The sequence below is a fragment of the Mauremys mutica genome, chromosome 1, assembly GCF_020497125.1.
Source record: "Mauremys mutica isolate MM-2020 ecotype Southern chromosome 1, ASM2049712v1, whole genome shotgun sequence".
Lineage (NCBI taxonomy): Eukaryota > Metazoa > Chordata > Testudines > Geoemydidae > Mauremys > Mauremys mutica.
The window spans coordinates 71,162,526-71,190,384 of record NC_059072.1 but is presented as its reverse complement, the minus strand read 5'-3'; the positions used below and the strand labels follow the sequence as shown (position 1 = coordinate 71,190,384).

General features: G+C 39.4%; 1 protein-coding gene across 3 annotated transcripts in view; it reads right to left on the bottom strand.

Annotated features, from left to right (window-relative positions):
* The window catches only part of ZDHHC17 (zinc finger DHHC-type palmitoyltransferase 17), a 135,458-nt gene that overhangs the window by 34,464 nt on the left and 73,135 nt on the right, over positions 1 to 27,859 (bottom strand). For all 3 annotated transcript variants that reach the window (XM_044989002.1, XM_044989009.1, XM_044989018.1), the window contains 4 exons: positions 26,361 to 26,486; positions 24,423 to 24,565; positions 14,828 to 14,928; positions 272 to 396 (listed from right to left, as the gene is read on the bottom strand). In XM_044989002.1, the coding sequence (XP_044844937.1) occupies positions 272 to 396; positions 14,828 to 14,928; positions 24,423 to 24,565; positions 26,361 to 26,486 (495 nt within the window). The remainder of the gene's footprint in view (positions 1 to 271; positions 397 to 14,827; positions 14,929 to 24,422; positions 24,566 to 26,360; positions 26,487 to 27,859) is intronic.

Sequence of the window (27,859 nt, the reverse complement as noted above, 5' to 3'; positions counted from 1 at the left end):
AATTTTATTTTCTCAATTAAAACATCATGAATGTTAAATTTAGAAAGCAAGACCTGCACGCTACTTGCAAATAAAGACAAGGGAATATGTAAGATAAATGCAGAAACAACCTTTTGATATTGCTATTCTTTTGTTTCACAACAATTTACTCTTATTTCTCTGTGCTAAACAGCAAGTGACTCAACATTTGGAAACACACGGGTAACTCATCCTTGAAAAAGGACATAGCATTTTCTCCCCATCCTCCTAAAATAGTCTGTAGTATTTTTACCTTTTTCTTTTGTTCTTCTGTGGCTTTAATGATTCCTGGGTCTGATTTCCAGGATTTTCCAAAATTGTAGAAAAGTGCAACACTATTGGCAAGGAATGGAAGATGTATAAAGAGAAAACTGAGATGTGTTTAAAGTCAAGGAATCTAAAGAAGTTCAAAATGAAAAAGATTACAGAAAGACTAAACCAGGCTGAATTATTAACATCTGTCAACTTGAAATAAGATGACCAAGAATCACTTTGTTCTAAAAAGTTGCCAAAATCAACGATACTTAAAATAAGCACAAAATATTGTGTCTTAAAGACGTCTATTGTACTCCACATTCTGTAGAAATTCTCTTAAGGCAGTTTGATTGCCTAACTCTTTATAACTATTTACATTGTGTTAAAATAGGAATGATCATAATTCAGTTATTCCTATCTGTTCTTTGTTGTTTTTAATTTAAATTCCATATAGTATCTCCTTAAAGTATTTCCTGATTTCACAGTAAATATCCTGAAGTTCTATTTATCAGATTCTCATTTGACTGCTTATGTCTTCATTGTCTTAAAATTCCAGTTAGATCACCCAAAGGAATGCTTTTAACCATATAAAGGATTGTTTAACAGAGAATGATGTTACCCAGCAGTAATCCCTCAACCTATGCTCATTTCCAAGATACTCAACTCAGAGTTTATACACTAATTTGAAAGCTCTCTCAGTATAAAGCAAATAATTGAAAAAGCAAAATTGTTGGGTTTTTTGGGTGCTATTTGAAACATGATCCTCTTATAAGCGAATACTCATATTTTGGACCAATGAAAGCCATTTAAAAATATATAATCTAATACCTATAAAATAAGAATTCTTAATATTCCTGAAAGTGTTTATAAATTCAAGAGCAATATAAATACAAGGAATAACCACTAGTTTAATTTTTTTCCCTATGCTAGGATATACACAGCTTTATAGTGGTTTAAATCATAGAATTAATAGATTTTCTAGTAATAGCCAATAATGAGCATGAAGTACAGCACTTCTGAGGGACCCAAAAATCTGGCATGTTAGTGTACCAATCCTACTAACATGTACATGAGTAAAGTCACTGACTTCAGTAGTCATTGGGACTACCCATATGAGTAAAGTTTGTTATTTATGTACATTTTTGCAGCATCAAACCCTGAATATGGATTGATATAGTGTTTTACATGGCTGTATATACTAAAATTGGCATCTGAACATTTTATGCATTGATAATCTATAAAATTTTATGTAAGGAATTTTATGGAAAACTGAGTTTCATTTGTTGTTGTTTTTAATGGCATGGAAAATGAGATTTTGGAACTGTATAGTGCAGGGGTCGGCAACCTTTACTATCAAAAGAGCCATTTTGCCCCCTCTTCCACTAAAGAAAAATAGTCTGGAGCCGCAAAACATAACACTGCTTATAAACTTTTAAAAGTTTTAATCTTTTTTTAATTGTACCTGTTACAACAACAGAATACAACAAACAGAAGTGCAGTGTGCATGTGTAGGCCTACTTTGAAATAAATTAAACACTGAACTATGCAGGCCTTTTTGAGTCCTTCCCGTATTTGTGTAAAATTAAAATAAAGCGTAGCCCACTTTAATATAAAAAAACATATAGTTGTAGCTTAGCAGTTTTAAAAAAGTAAACATAAAATTAAGAACGTTTTTTGACAAGTCCATTTCAGTGTGCTCTCATCCTCTTCGGGTTTCTTTCTCGGCCAGCAATCAACCGAAGCACCTGAACATACAATAAAAAACTACATCAGCTCCGGGTCTGAAATAAATGTTTTTTTCTGAATAATAATAGCCTATTAAATGTTAGTGTTCTCACCTGTTTAATGCGACTTCTGTTTCTGAAGCTCGATGCTGATCTTCCCTATGTCGGGGCTGTAAGATGTGACTTTGATCTTCACACAGGACTGTAGGCTCTCATTTGTGAGGCGGGAGTGATATTTGGACTTTATGAAGTTCATGCTCAAGAAAACTTGCTCACTTAAGTATGTTGAGCCAAAGATGGTCAGGACTCCAAATGCATACTTTTTCATGTTCATATACGTGTCGGGAATGGCACTCCATGTTTCAAAAACAAGTTTGTCGGGTTTGGGGAGGTTTTCAATATCATTCCATTTGTGCTCTTTAGCGAGAGTGGCCTTCTGACGGGCGACTTCTTCGAGATCCGCTGTCAGGCTTTTGAACTTGGACACCCATAAGTCTTTATCCGCTATGTCGGCCAGTTCAATTTCAAGATCGGGCTGACTTATCCCTGTGAATGCGGATATGTTCAGCAGGGATGGGTCGATGTCCAGCGGTGTGACAGGGAAGGACAGAGTGTTTTTTTCCTTTCTGAACTCGCTGAATCTTTCTCCAAATGCAGCTTGCATTGCCATAATTGCACAGTGTAAATAATCACAATTTATGTGATTGTTCTCTTCTTTGAACTCTCTCAGGGAGGTGAAGTGAGAGAGCGTACCTCTCTGTACATCTCTGGCAAACACTGTCATCTTGCGCTCAAACGCCAGAACATCCTCCAGCAACTGCAGGGCCGTGCTTCCCTTTCCCTGGAGATTTTTATTCAGCGTGTTTAAGTGACTTGTCATATCCACTATGAAATAAAATTTTTCCAGCCAATCGAGGTCTCCCAGTTCAGGATAGCTGAGGCCTTTGCTTTCCAAGAAGGTTTTCACATGTTCCAGACAAGCAGCGAAGCGTTTCAGCACGTCTCCCCTTGACAGCCACCGAACTCTGTTGTGCAGCAGGAGATCCAAATATGCGCTCTCGACTTCATCTAACCATGAACAAAACTATCGGTGGTTTAACCCGTTTGCAATTATTTTGTTCACTGTCTTAATAACGAGGTTCATCACTTCCACACATTCAGGGGGGAATGTTTGAGCGCACAGTGCTTCTTGGTGCAAGATGCAGTGAAACGTCATCAGCTCTCGATCCAGCGACTTTTGAAGTAAATTCACAAAGCCCTTCTGTGCTCCTCTCATACTGGGTGCACCATCAGTAGACACTGACACCAGGTGAGTGGTGTTTATTCCTTTGGCTTTTAGACAACTCAAAACAGCCTCACAAATGTCCTGTCCCCACGTTTGGCCCTTTAACGGTATGAGTTCAATCAGTTCTTCCTGCGGCCCATCAGAGTTCACATATCTGCATAACAGTGCTGTCTGCTCAATATCGTTTACATCACTTGACTCATCACAGGCAATTGAATATGCTTGAGCTGAATTGATGTCATCAATTTGCTTACTGGTGATGTTTGTTGCCATTTTAATGGACCTGTCCTTGACGGTCTTTGCAGAGAGAGGCATTTCTTTAATTTTCTGAATAATTTCCTGTTTGTTTTTGAATTCGAAGAATAGATGCTCTGATATTTTTATGAACCATTCTTTCATGTATTCTCCATCTGTGAACGGCTTTCCCCTCCTTACGATCTCATGAGCTGCCACAAAACTAGCACCTGTAGTTGAGTTTGGAGAGTTGATCCACTTCTTGAAAGTATGTTTGCTCTGCTCAACCTTCCGTAGTAGTTCCGAAATCGCTCTCTTTCGCCCATCTTCAGTTGGGTACTTTTCAGAAAATGCTGAGTGCTTGTTTTAAAATGTCTTTCAACGTTACATTTTTTGTTGTTTGCTAATTTCTCGCCACATATCAAGCACACAGGTAAGCCAGCGTCGTTGGCAGTGAAGGCAAAGGAATCTGTCCATGCAGAATTAAACTCTCTATTTTCTTCTGAGATTTTTCTTTTTTGGGATGTATTCATGGTTAGCTTACCGCGGGGGTCGCACACTCAAGAAGCCGCCTGCAGGTAAAGGCGAGGGCTATAGACGTGGATGTGACGTATATTTTAATTGACAAATTATAAAAACTTTTTAAAAATTCGATGTTAAAGTATCACCTCGAACTCCAAGATAACTGCAACAAAATAAACAAAAATAAAATAATATAAATAAAAATTAAATTAATAAATAACCGTTATTCTTTTTTTTTCTTTTTTTTTCTTTTGTCAAGGCCGAAGGGAGCCACAACAAGGAGGCTGAAGAGCCGCATGCGGCTCCGGAGCCGCGGTTGCAGACCCCTGGTATAGTGTATAGTGAATTATGAATGCTGAGCCAGACTCTGATTTTTTTTTTAGAAGATAATCAGCAAACAAGTAGCATTATCTAAAACATTCTACATCAATATACAGACAAAAATATTCATAGTAAAAACATGAAAAAATGATATGGGGTCCAATTCTAATTTATCTTACGGTGCCTTTACACCATGCTGGCAATGTACAGAGGCCTTAGAGTGTAAATGTAATTAAGGCCTCTTTACACTGCTGGACACGCTAAACTGCCATGTCTAACAGTCTAACACTGCAATAGCATGCCAAAGTGTACTAGTTTGAATCTAGCAACACAGCTAAAAAACAGCTGTCAAGAGGTGGTGGCATGGGCTGTACAGGTCTGCCAGAACCCTGGGCACATACTTACGTTGCCTGTGACCGAGGCCAGGCTCTGTATCTTCACTGCTATTTTTAGCCATACTAGTTAGGTTAAAGACAGGGTGGGTATGCCTATCTAAGCTGCAATCACAGCTTTGATGGCAGTGTAGATGTACCCTGAGAATCAAACTCACAGTATTTAAACAATTGTTTGCCGAAATGAAGCATATTTGATTAATTCTGTATGTCTTGTATCCTATCGTACCCTAAAAAAAAGTCCTTGCTCTGATTCCGTTCTCTGAAGGAAGAAACTAGTTGTAGATTTGAACTGTAACTGAAAATGTTTGATAAGCTAATTTTAATTTTTAATAATGTGCTCTATACAGTAGCCTCTTAGCATGTTAGCTCACTATAAAGACTAATTAAGCTTGAATAAAACAAGCTCTTTTCACTAAATTATAACTCACATATCCCCATATACACCATAACTTACTATATGCCCTGCTGCATTTGATCTCTACTGATTAAAAGTTGAGTTTAATCTTTTTTTTTACTAACTCAGTTTCTTGCTAAATGAATTTTTTAAAATTAGCTCCTGCCAAAAATAAGTTCACTTTATTTACATAGCTTTACGGGTTTACATTTTCTCTAAAATACTATTTTCACTGATATTTGTGTCACAACAATAAAAAAAGCAGAAAAATATGTGAAACATCTTCTATTTAAAATCCCTTAAACAGACATCTGCTATGAACAATAAGGTACAATTGAAAAAAATTACATGATTCATTCCAAATTACTAAACGTCATGTCTAGACTGCTAAAAAGAAATAAGCAGGACGACAATTTATTTTCTGTCCAGTAAAATGGTTTTATAACCTTCAGTTTGTGACCTTACTTTTAAGCTACTATATTAAATCTACTGTATAAAATTTGGACAATATGTTCCTGTGACCAAAAAACTGCTCATGCATCTGGGCCCCACAGGCAGTAAGCCAGAGACTTTTTTCTGCATGTTCCTCTCACCCTTCACTCAAACAGATTATATGGACAGAACTTAAGGATATGTCTACACTACAAAATTATGTCAACCTAAGTTACGGCGACGTACAGCCACCACAGTAATTAAATCGCTTGGGCATGTCCTCACTGCGCTCCTTGGGTCGTGGTGTGCGTCCTCACCAGGAGCACTTGCACCAATTTCACTGTCAGTGTTTGGCATTGTGGGACAGCTTCTGAAAGGCAGCAACAGTCGATGTAAGCAATGCAGTATCTACACTGACACTGCATCAGCCTAACTACATCAACATTGACCCTATGCCTCTTGTGGAACTGGAGTTATTAAGTCAGTGTAGTGTGCAACATCTGTGGGAGCAACATTTTAATGTAGACGCTTATAGAATTAGGTCAACATAAGTTGCCTTACATCAGCCTAACTCTGTAGCGTAGATCAGGCCTAAGAGTCCTCAGATAAAATGGCAAAGTTCAGCCCCTCCCTTGCTATCTTTTATTAGGAGGACTCCGAAGATAAGTGCAGCATTGATAGGGAAACCATCCTCGGGAAGACAGAAAATTGGCCTTGTGCATACTGAAACTGAAAGGAAGGCTGAATGGGGAAGTAGGATTATGGATGAATGATAAAAGGGTGGGAGTGGATCAAATCTCAGCAGATAATTTCGGGAAAATGAAAACAAGGAGCAAAGATGTCAGGTGAACGAACAAGAATCTGAGTGGGGGAAGGTTGTGCTGACAGAGGCAATTCAGAAGCCTCATGGGGAAAAGGGCAGGCACACCCTGGCCAACAGAGTAACTTACTTAAAGGAAGACCTATGGGAACTTACAGAGCTTTTAGGGACACCAGCAGTGTATGTGGAAAAACACATGAAGCTTTGAAACATTTAACAGTACAGGCGACATTCTACCTGGAGGCAAAGCACTGATGGCTGGAGCGGGATGAAGTTTTTTGGATGAATAGTTTATTTATCAGAAAATGCAGTTTCAGGTCTACAAACTATTAGTGAATTCAAGTCAAGTTCATGGACTAATTTTGATGGAACCAAAAGAGTCAAAATGCTTTGTTAATGTAAAAATGAAACTTTTTGTTTGGACTTTTAGACAGACTTTATCACAACAGCAAGCAAAGGATTCACAAAGATGGTGTCTTTCCCCCCATAAGGGTTAGCCCAGTGGTTAATATGCTCTTCTGGGAGGCGGGGAGACTCAGATTCAAGTCCACACACTAACTGATGAGGAAAAAGGATTTAAACTTGGGATTCTCACATCACTGGAGTGCCCTAGCCACTGTGTCAAGGGATATTGTGAGATGGGGCTTTTTCACTCTCCCCTCTGGATGCTGGTATTTTTTTTTTTTTTTTTTTTTTTATTAAAGGAGTTTATAAGGGAGGCCCCACTCACCTCTTCCCTGCTGCCACTTTTGTTTGCTTGCTTTCGTCAAAATGCCTGAAAGTCTAAATGAAATTTTTCAGGTTAAAACTAAACACTTCCTTTTTACGTTACCAGAATGTTTTGTGTTGAAATTTTTCATTTCGGTAACATTAAAACATTGTAATTTTTTATTTTTTCTTTAATTTCTACACATTGAAAAATTTAAACAACTGTTTTTGTATCAAGCTGAAACTATTTATTTTACAAAACTCCCAGTGAACTCAAAACTCCATTAACTGCCCAACTCCAGTTGTGGCCTCACTTCTTTTCAGTCCTAAAATTTTCCTCACTCAGACCCAAGTAGAGAGAGGTACACCCCCGTATAGGTGGCTGCAAAGCTGAAGCATAATGTTGGCAGCAATTCCTCCTTTGCAGATTTCCCACTCAGCAACTTTCTATGAAGTAAAGGGTTCCAGAAATATTTAGGTCTTAATCCTAAAGCAAAATACTAAAATGAACTTAACCATGACACTTTCCGGTTTTCATTGCGTGAGACAGAGTGCAAAAATCCATGACCCATTTATTACCTTACTACAAAGTAACACCTTTCACTGTAATTATCAAAGCAGTTTGAGGAATTATGATTGTCCCATTAAAGTGACAGAATACATAAAAGTTGATGTGAATATTTGGTTAGTGAAGTTTGATCCAAAACTGCAACCTATTTAGTGGCTTCAATTACATACAAATTGCTGTTAATTTACAACTACACCTCTACCCCGATATAATGTGATCCAATATAACATGAATTCAGATATAACGCAGTAAAGCAGCGCTCCAGGGGGGCGGAGTTGCGCACTCCAGCGGATCAAAGCAAGTTCGATATAATGCGGTTTCACCTATAACTCAGTTAAGATTTTTTGGCTCCCAAGGACAGCGTTATATCGGGGTAGAGGTGTACATATCAAGCAAAATATTGGTTGGAACCAGAGCTATAAATTGAAAAGGGGAGGTGGGGAAAAAGTGTGTGTCTATGTATATACACACAGACATATCAGGACACTCCCCCAGAGCATTCTGAACAAACCCAATTACTCAATAGGTCTCAAAGCTACACCTTCATAACTAGTAGCCTCTTTGTCTTTCTGAATGTAAGTCTTCCTTTGTTCTTTTCTTGGATTTGTCTCTATAATTTTGACTGTATGTACGTGTGATGCCTTGTAAAGTTTTATTTAAAAAAATGATGATTGTCTTCTCTGTTCAGCTATCAGCATTAACTGGCCAACTAGTAGAAATTTGGGAAGGGATTTTCAAAAGCATCTAAGGGAGCTAGGGGCTTAACTCCCTTTGAAAGTGAATGAAAGTTGGTGCCTAACTCCCTTAGCTGCTTTTCAAAATCCCATATTCGGTCATTATAACATGAGAGGATACCAAAGGTGCAGAAAGGCATAAAACTGACATAGTCAGTTTTTAATTGGACTAGTGATTGCCGTTGATTTGGTTTTTTTGATTTACCAGTAAAAACTGGAATAGAAAGGCAGGTCTGCTGTATAAACAAAAGGGTTTTTCAAGCAGCATTTCTTGAAATCGACTTCATATTGTTCCTAATTATTTCAGAATGGTGAAGCCAGGCCAACTGTTGTTGTAGGGTGCACACATGAAGCGTAAGATCAATATATGGTGGAAAATGAAACTTATCTGTTGTTCAGAAGCCAGACAGCATCATGTTCAATTTTTGGCAGGTAAGTGCCCAAATGCAGAACCCTTAGACACTGATGATGAACTAAACCATCTCAGATTTGTTTTCCTTTCCTTACAGGTTTTCTTTTGGTTTTCCTTTAGTTGTTTACTTGTTAGATCTTCACTTGGGAATTACATGCTGACTAATAATGTTCACTGGCAAATAAAAGTAGTAAACACAAGAAACTAGATAGAATTATATTGATTTTTTAAAAGTCAAAGTTGCAGATCATTAACAGTCAATTTGACATTTAAAGGTAAGTGCCCATAAGCCTTTGTAACAACCGCATTGTATTCAAAAGTGACACGGTGAAAACAAAGGTACTATTAGTGTTTTTCATTAGGGATGACAGTGTTTTGTGACAAGCTATTTGAGAGACTGAGTTCTGTAAGCTGTCATACTTTAATTGATAATTTTAAGTTAGAAGTCATTGTAATAAAATGCCAAATTCATGCTAGTTCTTCTGGCAAATTGCCCTGTAGCTTTATTGAAAAAAAGAAATTACATGCCTGCTTTATTTTTGTAGCATAAGACATAGAACTGTGGTCAGAGTAAGAATCTTTATATTTTTACAGCTTTACGTGATTACTTAGAGCAGAGCACAGTACTTCTTTATTTTCTGTAGTGTGGGTAAAGTGATATCTGATGAAATTCCTCATTGTGGCAGTTTTCATTAAATGAATCTGGCAAGTTATTTTACTCAAAAATACTTCCAAAAGGATTCATTACACATCAAGTTGCTTTATGGGGACTTTCAATGCAATAATATTAAGTAAAAATAATACTTTGCATTTCCATATTGCCTTCTAAGGATCTCAAGATCTGTTTAGTTTTCATTATCTGTTCTACTTTAAATTTAAGTTCATTGCTGGAAGTGTAATCAAGTAATATTTAATATTCCAGATATGATTTATAAGCACTCTTATTTATATAGATAACAATTCAGTATATACAATTCAATGTCCAGTTAAGGTAATATAACTTTCTACTTCAGAAGCCAAGTGAGTCAAGTAAGAGGACAGAAACTGAATATCATGACAAATATTAAAAAACTTTAAGATTAACAGCTGATTTTCTGCAATTTCAAAGTAGTCACATGAAAAGTGAAGCAATTTAGCTAAACCACAAGGTTTCACACTTTAGGCTTTCTGTTGTATCTTAAACTGTTAAAACTGATTGGTTTGTTACAATCTCTGTCTGATGTGGCTTTAAGTGGTGGGAGTGATCACACCATGCAAACAAAATCTGTTTGTTTTTGTGGAAATGAACTAAAATAATTAAAAAATAATTTATCTGAAAGTACATTATTATAGTAATATGTGATACAGTGGGGTCCCCGGTATACGTTGGGCTTGTGTTCTTGAAAAGGGTGAGGGATACCAAAACGACGGGATACCACGGACCCACTGGTAAAGCAGTGGTATAGGCATGAGGGGACACTTGGGTGAGTGGCAGAGAGGTAGGAGTGATCTGGCCAGGAGCTCCCAGAAAAATGTGTCCCTGCACCACCACCCGCTCCGCCCCCGGCCAGTGCTCGGGGCTTGCCCCACTCTGCCAGGTGCTCCTACCGGGAGGGGAGCAGGGTCAAGGTGTGGGGGCTTGCCCTGCTCTGGCGCTCCAGCCAGGGACCAGAGGTTGGGGGCTTGGAAGCCTCTGTAACCTGACCCCACTCCCTGGCAGGACTGCCGGATGAGCGGAGTGGGTCAATACTCCAACCCCGCTCCACGACTGGAGCGCCAGAGCTAGACAAGCCCCGGTGCCCTGATCCCATTCTCCAGCTGGAGCACTGGGTGGGGGTGTGGGGCAAGTGCTGGGGTGGGAGCAGAGCTGGGACTCGGAAGGGACGGGCCTGGATGTTAAGTGGGTGGGCTGTGGCCCACCTGTGGCTACACATAGCTGTCGCTCATCAATAGGGGAACATGTTCCGATTCATGTCGTTCCCGATCCGCATATCCGTCGCTTGCAACTTACAGTACTGCAAATGATGGATATGCGGATTGGGACAGATGTGCATCGGAACACGTTCCTCTATTGATGAGCGATGGATATGCGAAACAACGGATAAGGGGGAGACGTATATCCCCCCCGTAGTAATTGAAAATGGCTCCATGTGTCCCACTGTGTCTTTTTTGTCTTTACAAGTGGAATTTCACCCCATATCTGTTGTAAAAATACAGGACATACAGTAGCGTATGAATAATAAAGCTGTTCATGCAATCTCTTCTCAAATACAGCTGAGCAAGAGGTTTGCAAATAATCCCTAACAAATGTCAGAATGCTCTTTTATAGTAATAATTTTCCAGGATATCTGCATTTCATATACTAAAGCATTCACAGAATCATTTTTCTGTTTAGCCATAGCATGCAACTGATTTTAAATATTTTCTAGCCTCTCTTTTATACAATGCAAGATTTATAACTTAAAGCAGCTTACAGAATGTGAGCCAAGTTAATTCCAGGCCAAAAGAAGTTTGTAGTTAAATTTCTCCACTGATATGAAAAGGCATTCCCGTTTCTATATTTTAACCTGACAAAGAAAGGGAGCTGAAATTTCTTTTTAAATTGATAGATTTTGAAGGGGAAAGGGGAAAAAAGATACTGCGTGCAGCACATTATTTCATAAAGGTGATTTTTTAGTAACAGTGCTGAATGCAAGGTAGTTCATTATGCTTTTCAGATACAAATCAAAGAGCCTTCTATAGCTTTATAGAATGTGTATTGTGCTTAAAATTTTTACTGTGTACCCTCCATTCTTTTCCATATTGTATCTGGAAATATTAGTCATCAAATTGCATAAAGCAACATTATCCAGCTGATGTGTGTTCATTTGATTTAAAGAGGATTTGATCTACACGTCTGCTTCCATTTTCACAACAAAGCCACATAATACTACAGCCAGTTATTTAGTACAATAATCAGATAAAACAGACTTGAAATTCCCTTTCCCTTGAATTGCACAAACATTTTCTATTTGGTTCACACTGTTTTATGCTGTATGGTTCATCCATTGCAGATTCTCAGTATGTTCTGAGGTAAAATAATTTGCCCCACACAGTCTAATATTCGGCATTCATTCTCTCTACTTTTTACAGTAGATGTTTAATTTTTACACTTACAGATGAGGAGGTTACTTATCTGTAATTGGAGGTTCTTCGAGATGCGTGGTCCTTCTCTGTATTCCACTGAGGCTTTACGGATGTGCACCATGCGTCCGGAGCTGGAGATTTTTCTTGTTGTAGTGTCCATTGATCTGCACGTGTGTCCTTGGCTCACCTCATGTTTCCGTCCAAGGTGATAAAAGCTGGGGCAGACTGACCGTATCTCCAGTTCCTTCTCCACCGCAAATCCAACAGATCCACAGCAGAGGGGAAGGAGGCTGAGAAGTGGAATATAGATAGGTACCACACATGTCGAAGGACCTCCAGCTAAAGGTAAGTAACCTCCTCCTCTTCTTCGAGTGATGGCCCCTAATGTATTCCACTGAGGGTGATTAACAAGCAGTATCTAAGTCGGAAGAGGGTGCAAGGATGAGAAAGGTTGAGCGGAGGACAGCCATGCCGAATGAGGCATCCGTCGCAGAGTCCTGCACCCAGGCATAATGTATGGCAAAGGTATGTACTGAACTCCACGTGGCCACTCTACATATATCCTGAAGCAGCATATCATGGAGGATGGCCGTGGTCGAAGCAGTAGAGGCAGTATTGATCTTGCTCGCTGACCGAGAAGGAATGTGGGCAGGAAGCACAGATTTTAAAGCCTGGGTTTTCGGCATAGTCCAGTACCCGCATGTGGGTACGGTAGTGGGGGAAGAGAGGGTATTCACTGGGATCCCCAACAGGGCCAGCAGGATGGATCTGGAGGGTGCTGAGGAGGGCCTCATGGTGCAGGAAACCACTGGCTCTGCAGCAGCTGGAGTGGAGGATACTGCCATGATGTAGAAGGCCTCCGTTGGTACTCATAGTGGCAGGAAAAGATGGATGGTCCCTTGACTTTCATTCAAGTCCTCCAAGTACAAAAACTGGTTCACTGGTGGAATCGGCAGAATTGTGTACACCGTCTTTAGTGCTTTAGTGCAGTCCGTCCCCATGACTGGAACTCATGGAAGGAGTCTTTCCCTTTTTAGGCATAGAGGAAGACTTATAACCTTACCTTACGACTAGGCCCTGGCGCAGGGATCACAATGGCGGTACTGCCAGTGCCTGCCTCGGATATTGGAATTAGAGGTGCACTCCTGGTATAGGGGAAGGAGGAGGCATTGCTGGCCAGGGTCTGTATGAGGTCTTATAGTGACATCCATGAGGTGCTTCCATAGCGGAGAGCCTGGCATTCTCAGGTATGACTTGGAAAGGACTGGCAGATACTGCACCTGGATGAAATGTGGGCTTCTCCCAAGCAGTAGAGGCATCTTCTTTGTTAAAACTCTCCAAAAAAGGAGCACCAATCCTGCTCTAAAACTACTAAAGATTACTATAAAAACGGTAAAAAAAAATGTAAAACTAATTATGAACAACTGTATATTTTTAAAGTGCATCACATGTAAGAGGACACTAATAGTTCCAACCCAGATGATGCAGCGGTGAGAAGGAACTGGAGATGCAGTTGATACCATGTGGTGAGCCAAGGGCACATGCACAGACCAACAGACACTAATGCTTAAAAAATCTCTAGGTCCAGATGTGTGATTCAGATGTGTAAACCCTCAGTGGAATACAATAGGGACCCTAACTGAAGGAAGAATTTAATGTTATATATCTTTGACTGATTATGTTAGACAATATTTTAACACTTTTTAAACAAGATTCTCAGAGATTTTAGGCACAGTGGCACTCACACTTGTATGTTTACATCCTAACAGACATGAAAGACTCAAAAAGAAAAATGTTTTTTGCAACACTGCTTTTTAACTTCAATGTTTGGCTTAAATAATATCTAGGAGTAACAGATCATTCTTAAGCATGAAAAAGCAGTGGCAATCAAAGGTGACTGCAGTGATATTGGATTATCCAGCCAGTATCTTTCATAAGCATTACATTCACTTAAAAATACTTAAAACTGGAAGCATTAAGTAAAAATTAAACAGGCGTTAATAAAATGTGTTTGTTGATTCTTTGGTCAAATGATAAAATATTATTAAAATGTGCAACCCAGAGAAGGTAGAACAGAAATTTAACTCGATTAATATGGTAAAGTGAATTTTTGACAAAATCTGACTCAATTTCTACTTTCTTTCTGAACATGGTAAGTTTATGTCTAGGCAGATCTAGTTATACATTCTGTCCAGTGGCTAATATTTTATAAAGATGTGATGTTGGCAAATCCCAGCAATTCTAATTATGTCCACAGAATGTATTCTGTTTAGTTTCATCAGCTGTATTTTATTTAACATATTTTTGAAGTCCATATAAAATGGAACTTGCAAACTACTTAGGAATAGCTAGTTGGTTGAACTGCCTGTAAAAATGACACCAGAAGTGATAAATATGAGTGACTAGGGAAAATGAAGTTATCTATTTATCCTAGGAAAAGCATATATGCTACTTAAGTTTAAAGACTATAGGTCACGGTGAGTTCACGTAATTATAATCTTTTTGGCAACATATGGCCTTCACATGTCTACACAACCACTTGCATTTCTCTGCTAAAGAAATGAAGGGAAAAAAAGACCAAAAAAAAAACCCCAGAAAAAGTTTGGATAGACATTTTCAAAGAAAAGGTTTGAGGAAAACATTGTTACTGGCACAAAACAACAATGTAATTTTAAAGCAGTACAAAAATAACCATTAAGATTTTCGATTACTATGGCATAGTAAAGTTCTATTTTAACAAAACCAATTAAGCATTAAGAATTTTAAATGGTTGTAGCTATTTTTAAATTAAAATTCATTCTTTACTTTTGAGGTCATATTTAGAATTCAGCACTGATGTTAAACAGATACAAATCACTAAAATGAAAAAGTTATATTACTGAAAACAAGAAAAAGGATATCATTCCAAAACCAGAAAAACCATGTCACATACATCCAGAATTTAGTTGCCAGGTATATTCCAAGAGGCAGTGCACTATGCATTGAGTGATCAAAGAATGATCTGTAAAACAACAGAAGTAATGTCATCACACAGTATGTTCTTTCATACGTCATTTAAATTCAGTATCAGTACACGTGAAAAACCTCCTTTTATGTAACACATTAAATAACAATTATATCTCCATATACTGTTAGTAAAAATTTTTGCTTTTGGAGGTCTTCAGAGCCTGTAGAAGTCCCATTTTTCAAGTCACCCTGATGCAGAAGGATGGATGAGAGGCAGTTAATGTCACTCCTCGATGTTCAAAGTGGCAACGATGGTGTAATATAAGACACAAGGGAAGCAGGGCGGATATGAATCTTTAATCAAACATAACGTTAATGTTTTATGCTATTCCTAGGTCAATACATAAACTCTTACAAAACCAATTTTAAACCTAGTCTAAAATAAGATGTTAACAGTTGGACTCAATCTGCAGAGTAAGTCTTGACTCAAATGACTGGTTCCCATTCTCCTCAATGTTTACAGACATCATATCATTTCCTATTCATAGATTCCAAGACCAGAAGAGACCACTGTGATAATTTAGTCTGACCTTCTACATAACAGAGGTCATAGAACTTTTCCAAAATAATTTTGGGGCATATCTTTTAGAAAAACATCCAATCTTGATTTAAAAATTGCCAGTGATGAAGAATCCACGACAACCCTTAAACTGTTCCAATGGTTAATTATCCACACTGTTAAAAAATTATGCCTTATTTCCAGTCTGAAGTTCCAGCTATTGGATTGTGCTATCTCTTTCTCTGCTAGATGCAAGAGCTCATTATCAAATATTTTCCCCCATGTAAGTATTGATAGACTATGACCAAGTCACCTCTTAATCTTCTCACTGTTAAGCTAAATAGATACAGCTCTTGGAGTCTATTACTATAAGGCATGTTTTCTAATCCTTTAATCATTCTCGTGACTCCTCTCTCAACCCTCTCCAATTTATCAATATCCTCCTTGAATTGTGGGTACCAGAACTGGACACAATATTCCAGAAGGGGTCCCACCAATGACAAATACAGAGGTAAAATAACCTCTGCTCCTACTTGAGATTCCCGTTTATGCATCCAAGGATTGGATGTGAGCTCATGTTCAACTGATTATCCACCACAAACCCCTAATCTTTTTCAGTCACTGCTTTCAAGGAGAGAGTCCCCTATCATGTAAGTATGGCCTGTATTCTTTGTTTCTAGAGAGATATATTTACATTTAGACATATTAAAAACATATTGTTTGCTTGTGCCCATCTTACCAATGATCTGTTTTCATTATTTACCACTCCCTGTAGCAGGGTGGTCCCCTGCTCCTGCCCTTCGGGGCTTGGAACAGCCCTGGGAGAGGCTGAGGCTGGGAAGGAAAGCCTGGGCTGATTGGGGAAAGCAGGCTCAACTGTGGCCATGCCCCAATCAGGCCCAGCTGGCCCCTATAAGAGGCAGTAAGCCAGGAGCCCAGAGAGTCTCCCTCTGCCTGTAGAGAGAGAAGTGCCCGGCTGCAGGGAGCTAGACATAGAGTACCTGAGTGAAGCAGGGCTGGGGAAAGGCAGAGGAGCTGGGGAGCTCCTGCCTGGAAAGCCCCAGGCTGCGGCCTAGCATAAGGCCAAGACGTACTGGGGGCTGCAGGAGGCAGCCCAGGGGTAGGCAAAAGGCAGCAGGTCCAAACCCCTTTGCCTATGATGAGTGGCTGATACTGCAGTCTGCCCCAGTGAATGGGGGCTAGATGGAGACTGGGCAGTAGCCAAAACTGAGGCAAAGTGGGGATAGTGGGTTGGGGTTCCCCAGGGAGGGGAGACCCAGATTGGTGGGATGCTGCCAGGGGGCAGCATCCCAGTTAACAGGGCACCTGGGTCCAGGGAGGGACATAGGGGCCAAGAGGACAGGCGGATCACCAGCCTGCAGAGGGTGCTCCGGAGCTGGAACAAGCTAATTCCCAGAACAGACCAGCAGGAGGTGCCACAGGGGTGAATCTGCTCGTCAATACTCCCACAATTTGTGTGTCATCTGCAAACTTTAACAGTGATGATTTCATGTTTTCTTCTAGGTCACTGATAGAAATGTTAAATAACATATGGTCAAAAACTGATCCCCATGGGACTAGAAAACATACCCGCTCAATGATGATTCCCCATTTACAATTATATTTTGAGACCTATGAGTTAGCTACCTGAATTTTATAAATTACATGTGTAATCAGTGATTAGGCTCTTCACTTTTTACCATATAAACATCAATTTAAAAAAAAAAAGAGGTATTCAGTCTTTTGTATAATCAACAAAAATCTTTGACTTGATTATTTTGAAGTTGCTCACACAAATGGCATGTTGCCTTAATCAGCGACTCAACATATTTTTAGTAGGATAACATGCTTAGATAATAGAATACTTCATATGCCACTAACACACCATTTTAGAACTATTGATGAAATGGAGAAGTCTTAACAAATGTTTACTCTAAAGCCACATGCTGACAGCAGTTAGAAATCACTGCTAAAGAGCTCACTCAGCAATATTCATATTACAGTTATTTTAATAGAGTTTGAAGTGAATTCCTAGCCAAGAGCATGGATAGCAGTTGTGAATTACATTTACACAAGAGATTCCAATGTCAGAGGTATTCAAGAAACCCATATATCTAAAAAAGGAAACATATATGCCTTGTTTTCCTCAGTCTATAGTTAGAAGAAAACAGACATTTTTGTTATATCTCTTGCTTTTCTCTCATTACAGCTTCAGGCAGAGATTCTTAACGGAAATATTATCAGAAGGAAAACAGTTAAGTCAGTTTTCCATTTAATTTAATTCACTTATTTCTATTACAGGAAGCTAGTTCTTCAATTAAGCCAAAAAGAAATTTAAACACTGCACATAAGCCAGCTAATTCTCAAGAGCTGTCCTGAGTTCCAGCTAAGAATATCTATGAAAACATTTACCATTGGAAAACAATCTCAACTACACATATTGTGACAGGGTCAGGCCAGATGGCTACAAGAGAGTGGTCGAAGGTAGATACCTTAGTTCCAGGTTAAGCAGGTCCCTTTTTCCTTTTTCCTGGACTATTCCAGAACACTCAGGAATTTTCTAGAACTAATTAAGGCAGGCTAACTAGGACACCAGTAGTCAATTGGGAACCTGCTACAATTAATTAAGGCTAATCAGGACACCTGGTTTAAAAAAGGCTCTCACTCCAGTTAGTGAGGTGTGCAAGGAGCTGGGAGTGAGAGGACGTGCTCCTGGAGGACTGAGGAGTACAATCGTTAACAGACATCAAGAGGAAGGTCCTGTGGTGAGGACAAAGAAGGTGTTGGGAGGAGGCCATGGGGAAGTAGCCCAGGGAATTGTAGCTGTCGTGCAGCTGTTCCAGAAGACAGCTGCAGTCCACAGGGCCCTGGGCTGGAACCCGGGATAGAGGGCGGGCCCGGGTTCCCCCAAAACCTCCCAACTCCTGATGCAACACAGGAGGTTCCACCAGAGGGGAAGGTCTCTAGGCTGTTCCTCAACCCACATGGTGGATCAGCAGAAACTGCTGGGATTGCTCTTACTCTTTTTCCCCATACTGGCCAGTGATGAGGTTATCTAAGTGAACAGCAGGTTTGAGCCACAAAAGTGGGCAAACTGAGGGCTACGGTGAATCTCTGAGGCAAGCAAAATCCGCCAATAAGCATAGGACCCACCAAGGTAGAGTAGGAACTTTATCACAATATAAAATGATGGAGTCTAAATTAGCTGTTACCACTCAAGAAAGAGAGCTTGGAGTCACTGTGGATGGTTCTCTGAAAACATCTACTCAGTGTGCAGTGGCAGTCAAAAAAGCTAACAGAATGTTGGGAATCATTAAGAAAGGGATAGATAAGTAAGACAGAAAATATCATATTGCCTCTATATAAATCCATGGAACGCCCACATTTTGAATACTGTGTGCAGATGTGGTTGCCCCGTCTCAAAAAAAGATACATTGGAATTGGAAAAGGTTCAGAAAAGGGCAACAAAAATCATTAGGGGCCTGGAACAGCTTCCATATGAGGAGAGATTAATAAAACAGACTTTTCAACTTGGAAAAGAGATGACTACAGGGGGATATGATAGAGGTCTATAAAATCATGGCTGGTGTGGAGAAAATAAATAAGGAAGTGTTATTTATTCCTCTCATAACACAAGAACTAGGGGTCACCAAATGAAATTAATAAGCATCAGGTTTAAAACAAATAAAAGGAAGTTCTTCTTCACACAATGCACAGTCAACCTTTGGAACTCTTTCCCAGAGAACATTGTGAAGGCCAAGACCATAAACAGGGTTCAAAAAAGAACTAGATAATTTCATGGATGATAGGTCCATCAATGGCTATTAGCCAGCATGGGCAGGGATGGTATCCCTAGCCTCTTTTGTCAGAAGATGAGGATAGGTGACAGGGGATGGATCACTTGATAATTACCTGTTCTGTTTATTCCCTCTGGGGCACCTGGCACTGGCCATTATTGGATGACAGGGTACTGGGCTAGATGGACCTTTGGTCTGACCCAGTATGACCATTCTTATGGTCTTATGAAAAAAATTTAGCCTACCTGTCACAGAATCAGTCAGTCACTGGGAAGTGGGCCATTCCAGGACACACCTCAAGGTTCCTCTCCACAATCCTGAACAACTTAAACAACCATCCCACATCCTGCCTTCCATCACACCCACATAAAATAGTCACCCTCCTCCAATGTTCCCTCTAATTTTTTCCATCCATGTGCAGAATGAATTTTGTTATGTGCACCATATTGAGGTAATGTGCGGACATGTGCCGCCAGCAGAAAAAACCTAGCTATATTTTTTTTAAAAAGTTACCATAGGGATAATTACTCCAGCCAGGACAGGTTAGGCATTTTAGAACTCACTACTCAAACTATTAAATTTAAGTGTAAGAGAAATAAAAATTATTAAATGCACAGATCAGTCAATTAATTAAAAGAACACATTTTGAAAGAAGTATCAAGAAGTAACAACAATAACAATACAAGTGTGTGTTGGGAGGTGAGTGAGAGATAGACACACTGTGTCTCTGTGTGTGTGTGAGAGAGAGGGAGGGAAAGAGAGACAGTGTGTGTGTGTGTGTGTGTGTGTGTGTGTGTGTAAGAGAGATACACATACAGTGTGAGTGACAGACATACTGTGTGTGAGAGACAGACATGCATTGCCCCTTTAAATATGCTACCCTTTCAAGTAGATTGGCACTCACCAGGCTGAAGCCTGCTTGTTCAGACAAAGCAGCAGCTGCCAGCAAGCTCCCTCTGTCCCACTCCTGAGCCCTGTCATGTCCTGACCCCCAGCTCTGTGGAGATGGGGTACGGGGTGGGAGGGCACCCTGACATCAGCACCCTCTTCCTACTCCCCCACTCTGGACAGCAAGAAGGAGGTTCCCGGGAGCAGTTGGCCAGGGGCTCCAATGCAGAGGGCAGGAGCAGCACAGCAGTGGGGGGAGAGGCACCTGAAGTGTGTGGCACTTGATAGACTGCTGAACGGCCACGCAGCTTAGAGGGAACTTAGCCCTCATCCACATCACACATTTACACCAAGGGGATTCCCTGGTGGGGATACCCATCTTTAGAAAAATCTTGCTTTATGATTAAAAGGGAAAAGGAAAATTAGGATTGGGTGTTTTTTTTTCTTCCCCAAAAAAATTTACTTCTGGGGTGCTTTATAATCAGTTTGTAAACTGCTCTGAGGTTTCCCTCTTGAAATTAGCATGCTTCAATCAGAGTTCTGACACAGAAATAAAACAGACACTGGGACTAAGGAACCCCATAACTCTCAAAGGCAACTTTGGAAAGAATTAGAAGTTTATTGATGTGGCAACTGTGAAAAGTAGAAACTACTTTTTCATAAGTAATTATTATATGAATGCTAAATATATCTAGCACAGTACATGTCCTACAAACTACCTACAGGATAGACTGAAAGGGCTTCCAAACATCTTTCTTAGGACAACCAGCTACACATGTATTCGCTAAACTTTCCTGAATACTTACTTACAGATTGATCTGGGAGTTTGTTTTTAAGTTAAGAATTTAGAAAGTTATGTAAGCTTATCTAGACACAAAGAAATCACCACCACAGGATTCAGATAAATATTGTAGCAGTACTATTATATTGTAGCCATCCAATAAAATATTCTTTCCTTAAAAAAATAAACAGGAAGCTAAATACAAACAGGTTGATTTAATAACATTACAATTATAATGAATCAATAGAAAGTAAGGACTTAAAATGTAAAGGTATTCTGTACCCAAAATTTCTGTTGTAATTTGATTACCTGTTTGCTCTATGGTGTTGAGACAAAATTGGTGCATCAAACCTGTATTTAACCTGAAAACTAACAAAATAATTTAAGTCTAAAGAAAAAAACCCTCATAATTATTTGAATTAATTCTAGTTGTAATTTCCCATCATTTTAAGTGCCTGTGAAACATAGTATGGCAGCATTAATATTACAGAACACATTAACTTCTCTTCTTACAGTATAAAAGAACCACTGATAATTATATAAAAAGGCAAAGTAAAATGTAACAATAATAACTTGGTATATACCTGGTTTGAACTTTAACCCAATCACCAATTCTCACATCCTTTCAACCTAACTCATTCACATCTGCACCAGCCTACTCCCACAAACTCACTCACCTGTTTATCAAGACACCCAGTAAGAACAATCCCAGGGTCTGTTTCACTATCTTGCTGTCTGACCATCACCACTTTATCACCAAAACATTTCTGTCAGCTGCTAATACCCACCCTCCAATGGCTAAGAGAATATTCTTTATTACCTCTCCTTTACCCAGAATGGGAGAAAGAAACTTGTACTACATCCTTGACTTACACAATTATGTTTCTCTTCCAGTCAACTGTTATCCATGCATTATCTTGCTTTTCTTCTCAGTTTGTCTCAGATTCTCACTAGAAAGACAAAGTGGGTGAGGCAATATCTTTTATTAAGAGACAAACTTTCTCTTTCACCAACAGAAGTTGGTCTAATAAAAGATATTACCTCACTCACCTTTGTTTCTCTAATATCCTGGGACCAATATGGCACCAATAACACTGCAAACAACAACGGATCATATCTTTACTGTTATTTAAATTTGTTTTTAAAAAGAGAGGTTACTTACCAGTAACTGCTGTTCTTTGAGAGTGTCGCCTCTGTGTATTCACACTTGTGGGATTGGCACCTCCAGTCCAAGATAGGGGAGTCTACCAATGTCACTGGGTCTTTGCTGACCCTGAAGCAGAACTGGAAATAATGGGTGCTGTCCTTGGTAATAATGAGACCTAGCTGGGACTTACTCCCCTTGTATAACAAATACTGACAGACTTATACCCAAGACATTTGTGCTGTTGTAAAAAATTCTGTTCAAATCATCTACCTGGACATAGTTTTTCTCTGGCAAATAAATTTTGGTTGTGAACAAAGGGAGAGAGTCTTGCAGGTTAGGCAACCAGCTTTCAACTCCAGAACCATGATGTGTAGACAACTCCTAGAGAGTCCACAAATCTTGAAAAGACTGAAAAACATGCTGGTCCACTATGTGTAAATAACACACTAAAGGTAAAGGAGGTGAGAAGAGAATCCCCTAATAAGCTTGTGCTACTTTCACCTTTTGCATTTTCTATGAACCGAGACATAAATGGGTCAGGTGTAAGTAGAAGCAGCAGCAGTACCTTTGCTATCAGTCTTATGGAGGCACAGACATAGCCTGGATAGCAGTATAACCCAGTTACATTGTTACGGAACATGTCTGAGGATCAAAGTCTAGATACTAGTGGAATCAGAGACTCCAGGAGTCAATCTGCTGAAACTTCAACACCAAACTCAGTCAACCTAAATGGATCTAAAGACCAGGTAGATCTTAGGGGAGGGCAAGCAGGATGGTTGCCCTGGGTGGCAACTTTTGGGGGCACCTCATCACTACACCTATTTTTCCCCCGCTCAGCTGCTCAGGGGGCACCAAAAACATTTACCGTCCAGAGAGGAAAAATATCTAGGGCCAGCCCTGCTGAGGACCTAATGTCACTTATACTGGTACTGGATCACTTCATGAGAAGTTCACCAGAGTCCAGGATGCTGGATTCTAGGCACTGGACTCGGTCGACATGGATGGATGCAGAGATCTGAATATGCACTTAACCACTCTTAGTTCTCTAGTCCATGATGCCAAAATTTTGGTGCCAGCGCCAAGACTTAAGCACCAAATTAGTTAGACCAGTCCAGATCTGTGGACTCTGGTGCTGTGAAGGCGCCAGAACCTTGGTACCGAATTATGTCAATCCAGCCAGAGCCATATCTAAGAGACTGAGACCATGGCACTGAATTAGATCAATCTGGAGGAATTCGGGGATCTATGTGCCAGGTTGATGGTTTAAGAATCTTGGAAATGACTCTGTCAGCAATTAAGACTGAGGACTTGAATAATATGTAAGCCAGACACAGGGACACTTAGGCTAGCACATTGCCAGACTTAGCTGACCAGGCCTGAGGAATCTCCTTTAGCAGTAGGAAACCCATAATGACAATTTAACTAAAAACAAAAACAGCCCTGAAAGAGCAGAAGAAAAGCTCTGAGAAAAGAAGTGAGGATGCTGCACGTGACCCAAACTCACGACCTCTTTGGCAGTTAAGAAGGAACTGAGGGACAGTTTTATACCTTTGAAATCCTCCACATGGGGAGAAAGAGAAAGAAGAAAGTGGCTGCAGAGGACACTGGGTCACCCAGTGCCAGGGAGCACCAAGCTCACAGGTGGGAATATGCAGAGGCTACTCAAAGAATATAATGTATAGTACTGAGAAGTAGATTAAGGGTCAAACAGTCCATATACTTTGCACGTCCTCTGGAGAGCTATGGAGAATACTGATATTTACAGTAATTATTCAAAACATAGTACATAATTCTTTTAGTGACTGGATGACAGATTTAAAACAACTGATTTAAAATAAGTAATAAAAATAACCTGTTCTGGCCACAGCAATAATTCCTGATGTTGTATCCCACTTTGTATCAGTTTCTGAATGACTTTCTAAATGTCTCAGAATTTTAATTCTGAACAGTAATTAATTTTTATTGACCTATTTACAATTCGACCTTGCTTCTCCTATCCCTCTCTAATAACTTTCCTCTTGACTGTTCCATTCACGGTTTACACCAATGGTTTAACAGACATCCAGTACCCTCCCTCTGGAGACTGAATGTTTCTCTGCTCCTAGCCTTATTAGCTCAGCGCCTTTCATCTAAAATTAATTCAAAGGCTATATTTCTGAGATGACAGAGCATTAGAAAGCCAAATCACACAGACCTTTTTCTGAAACGTAACAGTGATAAAACAGAAGTTCTTGCAAAGAATGCTATATATCCAAAAGATGCATATAGATCTGTCAAAGAAATCTAGTACAACTTTTATGAAGTAAATGAACAAGACATATATTAAACATTTGTCTGGGTGTACTAGATTGAACATGCTGCGTTATAAAATACTTACTTTGAAAGAAACTGTACCATAGCCCATACACCACCATACATTAGCCCTTTAATGAGCCAGGAATCAACATCTAAGTCTGCTATAAACCCAACCAGCCAAATAACTAGGAATGGAGTTCCTAGCATCACCTTCTGACGAAATTCCTGCACAGAAACAAATATTTCAGTAAGCAATTTACAGTTCTTGTAGGAAATGGTTACACAATTTAACTAAAACAGTAATAACAACTCATTTAAGTCTAAGAGCCTTAGTATGATAAGGGAGAAAAAAAGCTACTTTTCTAAATGTATTTTTCTTCTTTTTAGCATGCTCATACTATGGAAGCCATTTCTTTCCTAAATGGAAACAAGAGATTTCCTACTAAAAGATGCCTTGATTTCTCTTCTAGCACCAGTGATTAGTCAAACAATTTTCACGTGTTAAATGCTGTTATATTCAATTAGACTAGTTAGAGTTCATAATTCATAATTTTTGAATAAATCAAGTAACACGGTTGACCTCTGTAGATAGTTGCCAATTTGAACAACTCAAGTATGTTTTACACACTAAGAAAAACAAAAATAAACGCCATAATGCAAGTAGGTTGGAAGTTAGAGATGAATTAAGAAAGTAATTTATTTAAAACATAGAAGATTGTAAAATAATTTGCAGCACTGCATACTGAAATCTAATTACGAGTAGATTGATAAATAAGGGGTAAAAGCAACTATAGTAAAGTGGAGTGGAAAATGGCTAAAAATAGTACCATGAGGTTCCACATTTGTCTTTCAATGACCTTCATATCAAAAGTGCTAAATTTAGAACTAAAAAGATTTTATACTTACCATAGTTGCAAACTCACTCTGGGATATAAAGTCAAGTTATGTTCTTTCCAACTAGCACATCATCTCCAGTAACCTTTACCCAACTAAAATATATTTTACATGTAGCACAGGAGCTACTGAGATGTATAGCTCTATACTTCTTGAGGTAAATATTCTCCAGTTGGAATTTAGTTAACAATTCTGCTGATCATGCTTGAGTGGGAACAAAATCCAGCTCACTATCCTTATCCTAGGGCCGGATCCAGCCCGTGGGCCATAGTTTGCCCACCCCTGTCCTATAATGTATTCCATCCATTCTCCTTCTGAAAGATTTTAAGTCAGTAAACATCACTCAGCTCAGGTCATGTGTAGTGCTCCAATTTTCTTCCTGTGCACAGACTTAAAAAATGATCCTAGGTTCTAAATTGTCATTCCCTGGATAACAAAAGATTAAAATGTCATTAGCCCACCAGGCCAGTGCACTATAAACAATTTTTAAAAGCAGTTCATTTTTGTAGAAAATGTATGTTTTTGTTAAATTGAGCTGCTTATTTTTAAAGCTGACAGATGAATTGCTTATCCATCAAACTAATACCACTGCCAAGGTTATATATTCCAATTCGGATTATACCTTAAGATCAAATAAAAAGCCTTTGAAAACTAGGGAGCTTCATATGCCACCATTATACTGTCGCGGTCAGCCTCCCTGTTGCTTCACTTTGTCATATGACACTCACCAGCAGTTATACAGGAGAGCAAAGTTTAGGAAATAGCCTGAAACTTCAATTATCTGAGAGTGATTGAATATCAGATTTGTCAAAGTATCTTGGTTCTCTGCAGGAAGAGTACTGCACTGCTCCTAAGGCACTTTCCCTACTGCTCAGTCAATGCAATAGCATTGTCGTTGACTGTTAGAAAAAATTACAAGGTTGCTATGGCAATGATATAGAAGATAGATAGAAGAAGATGATACGAGATAATCCCAGAACTGAAACATGGGAAAAAGTTCTTAATATCTATCTACATGAGCTCTCCTGCCATGCCGGCCACTGTAGTATTGAAGCATCGTTTTTTTAAAAGGGAGGAATATGCCAAAAATATGATTTTACATGAAAAATGTGCAGTTTCTTCTCACCTTATCAGCCTTTAGCTTTCTGAGAAATGATGGATTGTCATATCCCTTTGCCTGTCTTGCCTCCTGTAAGTGGTTGATCATCCAAACATTTTTTCTCTGTTTTGCCAAATCAAGTGGTGATTCTCCCTGCCAGGAGTTGGGAAAATGGGAGAATTTTAATTTAAAAATAAAAAGTACTCAGAACAGTTTTACTTTTAAAATAGAAAATCACACACATAAAATTATCATCATATTGAAAAGACATTAAATAATATTCTAGTATTATTTCACTCCGATGCTTACTTTGACACCAAATAGGCCATTCATTCCCTCCAGTCTTTTTCTTTTTACTTCCCTTATAACTGCATGAGTGATGAACACAATGCTAAATCCATGCTCATGACATAATTTCTATGCCTCAAATGCGGCAACAACTGTTGCCTTTAGGGATCCTCTGGCATAATAAATCTGTGTTTAAATGTCCTGAACTCTCATCCCCCTTATCTGTGTTTCCCGCCTCAACTATTGACAGGCAGCAGAAACTAAACCAAAAAAATATGCATTTGTTGCCCACTGGATCATGGAAACTCTCCACTGCATATGATTACTCCTCTACCTCAAGGAAGACATCATCACCAGAAGTCACCAGTACTACAATCTGTTTTCTGTGAGAAAAGGTTCTCACAATTTAAATGTTACTAGGTCAGCGCCAGCCTTTGTGGTCCTAGGAAGAAACTGGAAAAGGACAGAAAGTATATTGATTGCTGGCATCCAGTTTATCCTACCATTATGAGGTCCTTATGCTTGGCTTGTGCCAGGTTCTTCACTTATCTTGAAAGGTCCCAAGGCAGCAATGGCATTGTTTTAGTTTCTCTCTCACTGCACACTCAGGAGCGGAGTTAGAGAGAGAGAACTAAATGGATTTCCATCCACAGAGATTGACATCTGTTTTCTACTCCAAGAAAAAGAGCTAAGTGAAAATTCATGACTAGGGTCTGATGTTATAGCGGAGGCAAGAGACAACCAATTGCAGGTACCTCCAGCTCCAGTTTCGCATTTGACTCCTCCTTTCTTCTACTGGAGTTAACTCCCCTCCTAAACAAAGCATTCATGGAGGCTTGAAAAATAGCTGAATCCTCCATCACTCGGCCATGCCTAAAAAAAAATGAGACAGGTACCAGAAACTGAAGTTACCCAGAAAGGGCACAGTGTACTAGCAACTGAGGATGAGATTTTCAAAGGCACATAGGACAGTCACCTAACTACCACTGAAAGTCAATTGGAGTTGGGCACCTAACTTCCATTTGAGCCTTTGAAAGTCTCATCCTGAGTCTCCGTTAAGGGATTAAGTAGTACATAATGGAAACCCTGAAGTGGATTTTTGTGGCTCCTCTGAGGAGTTTCCTTCCACTTCCTATGTATGAGGTGTTGAGCCAGCCTAGCCCATCAGAAAACTTACACCAAAAGTTATCCTTATCCTCATTGTTATTCAATCAGAGCATTAAAATATAGGTTAAACT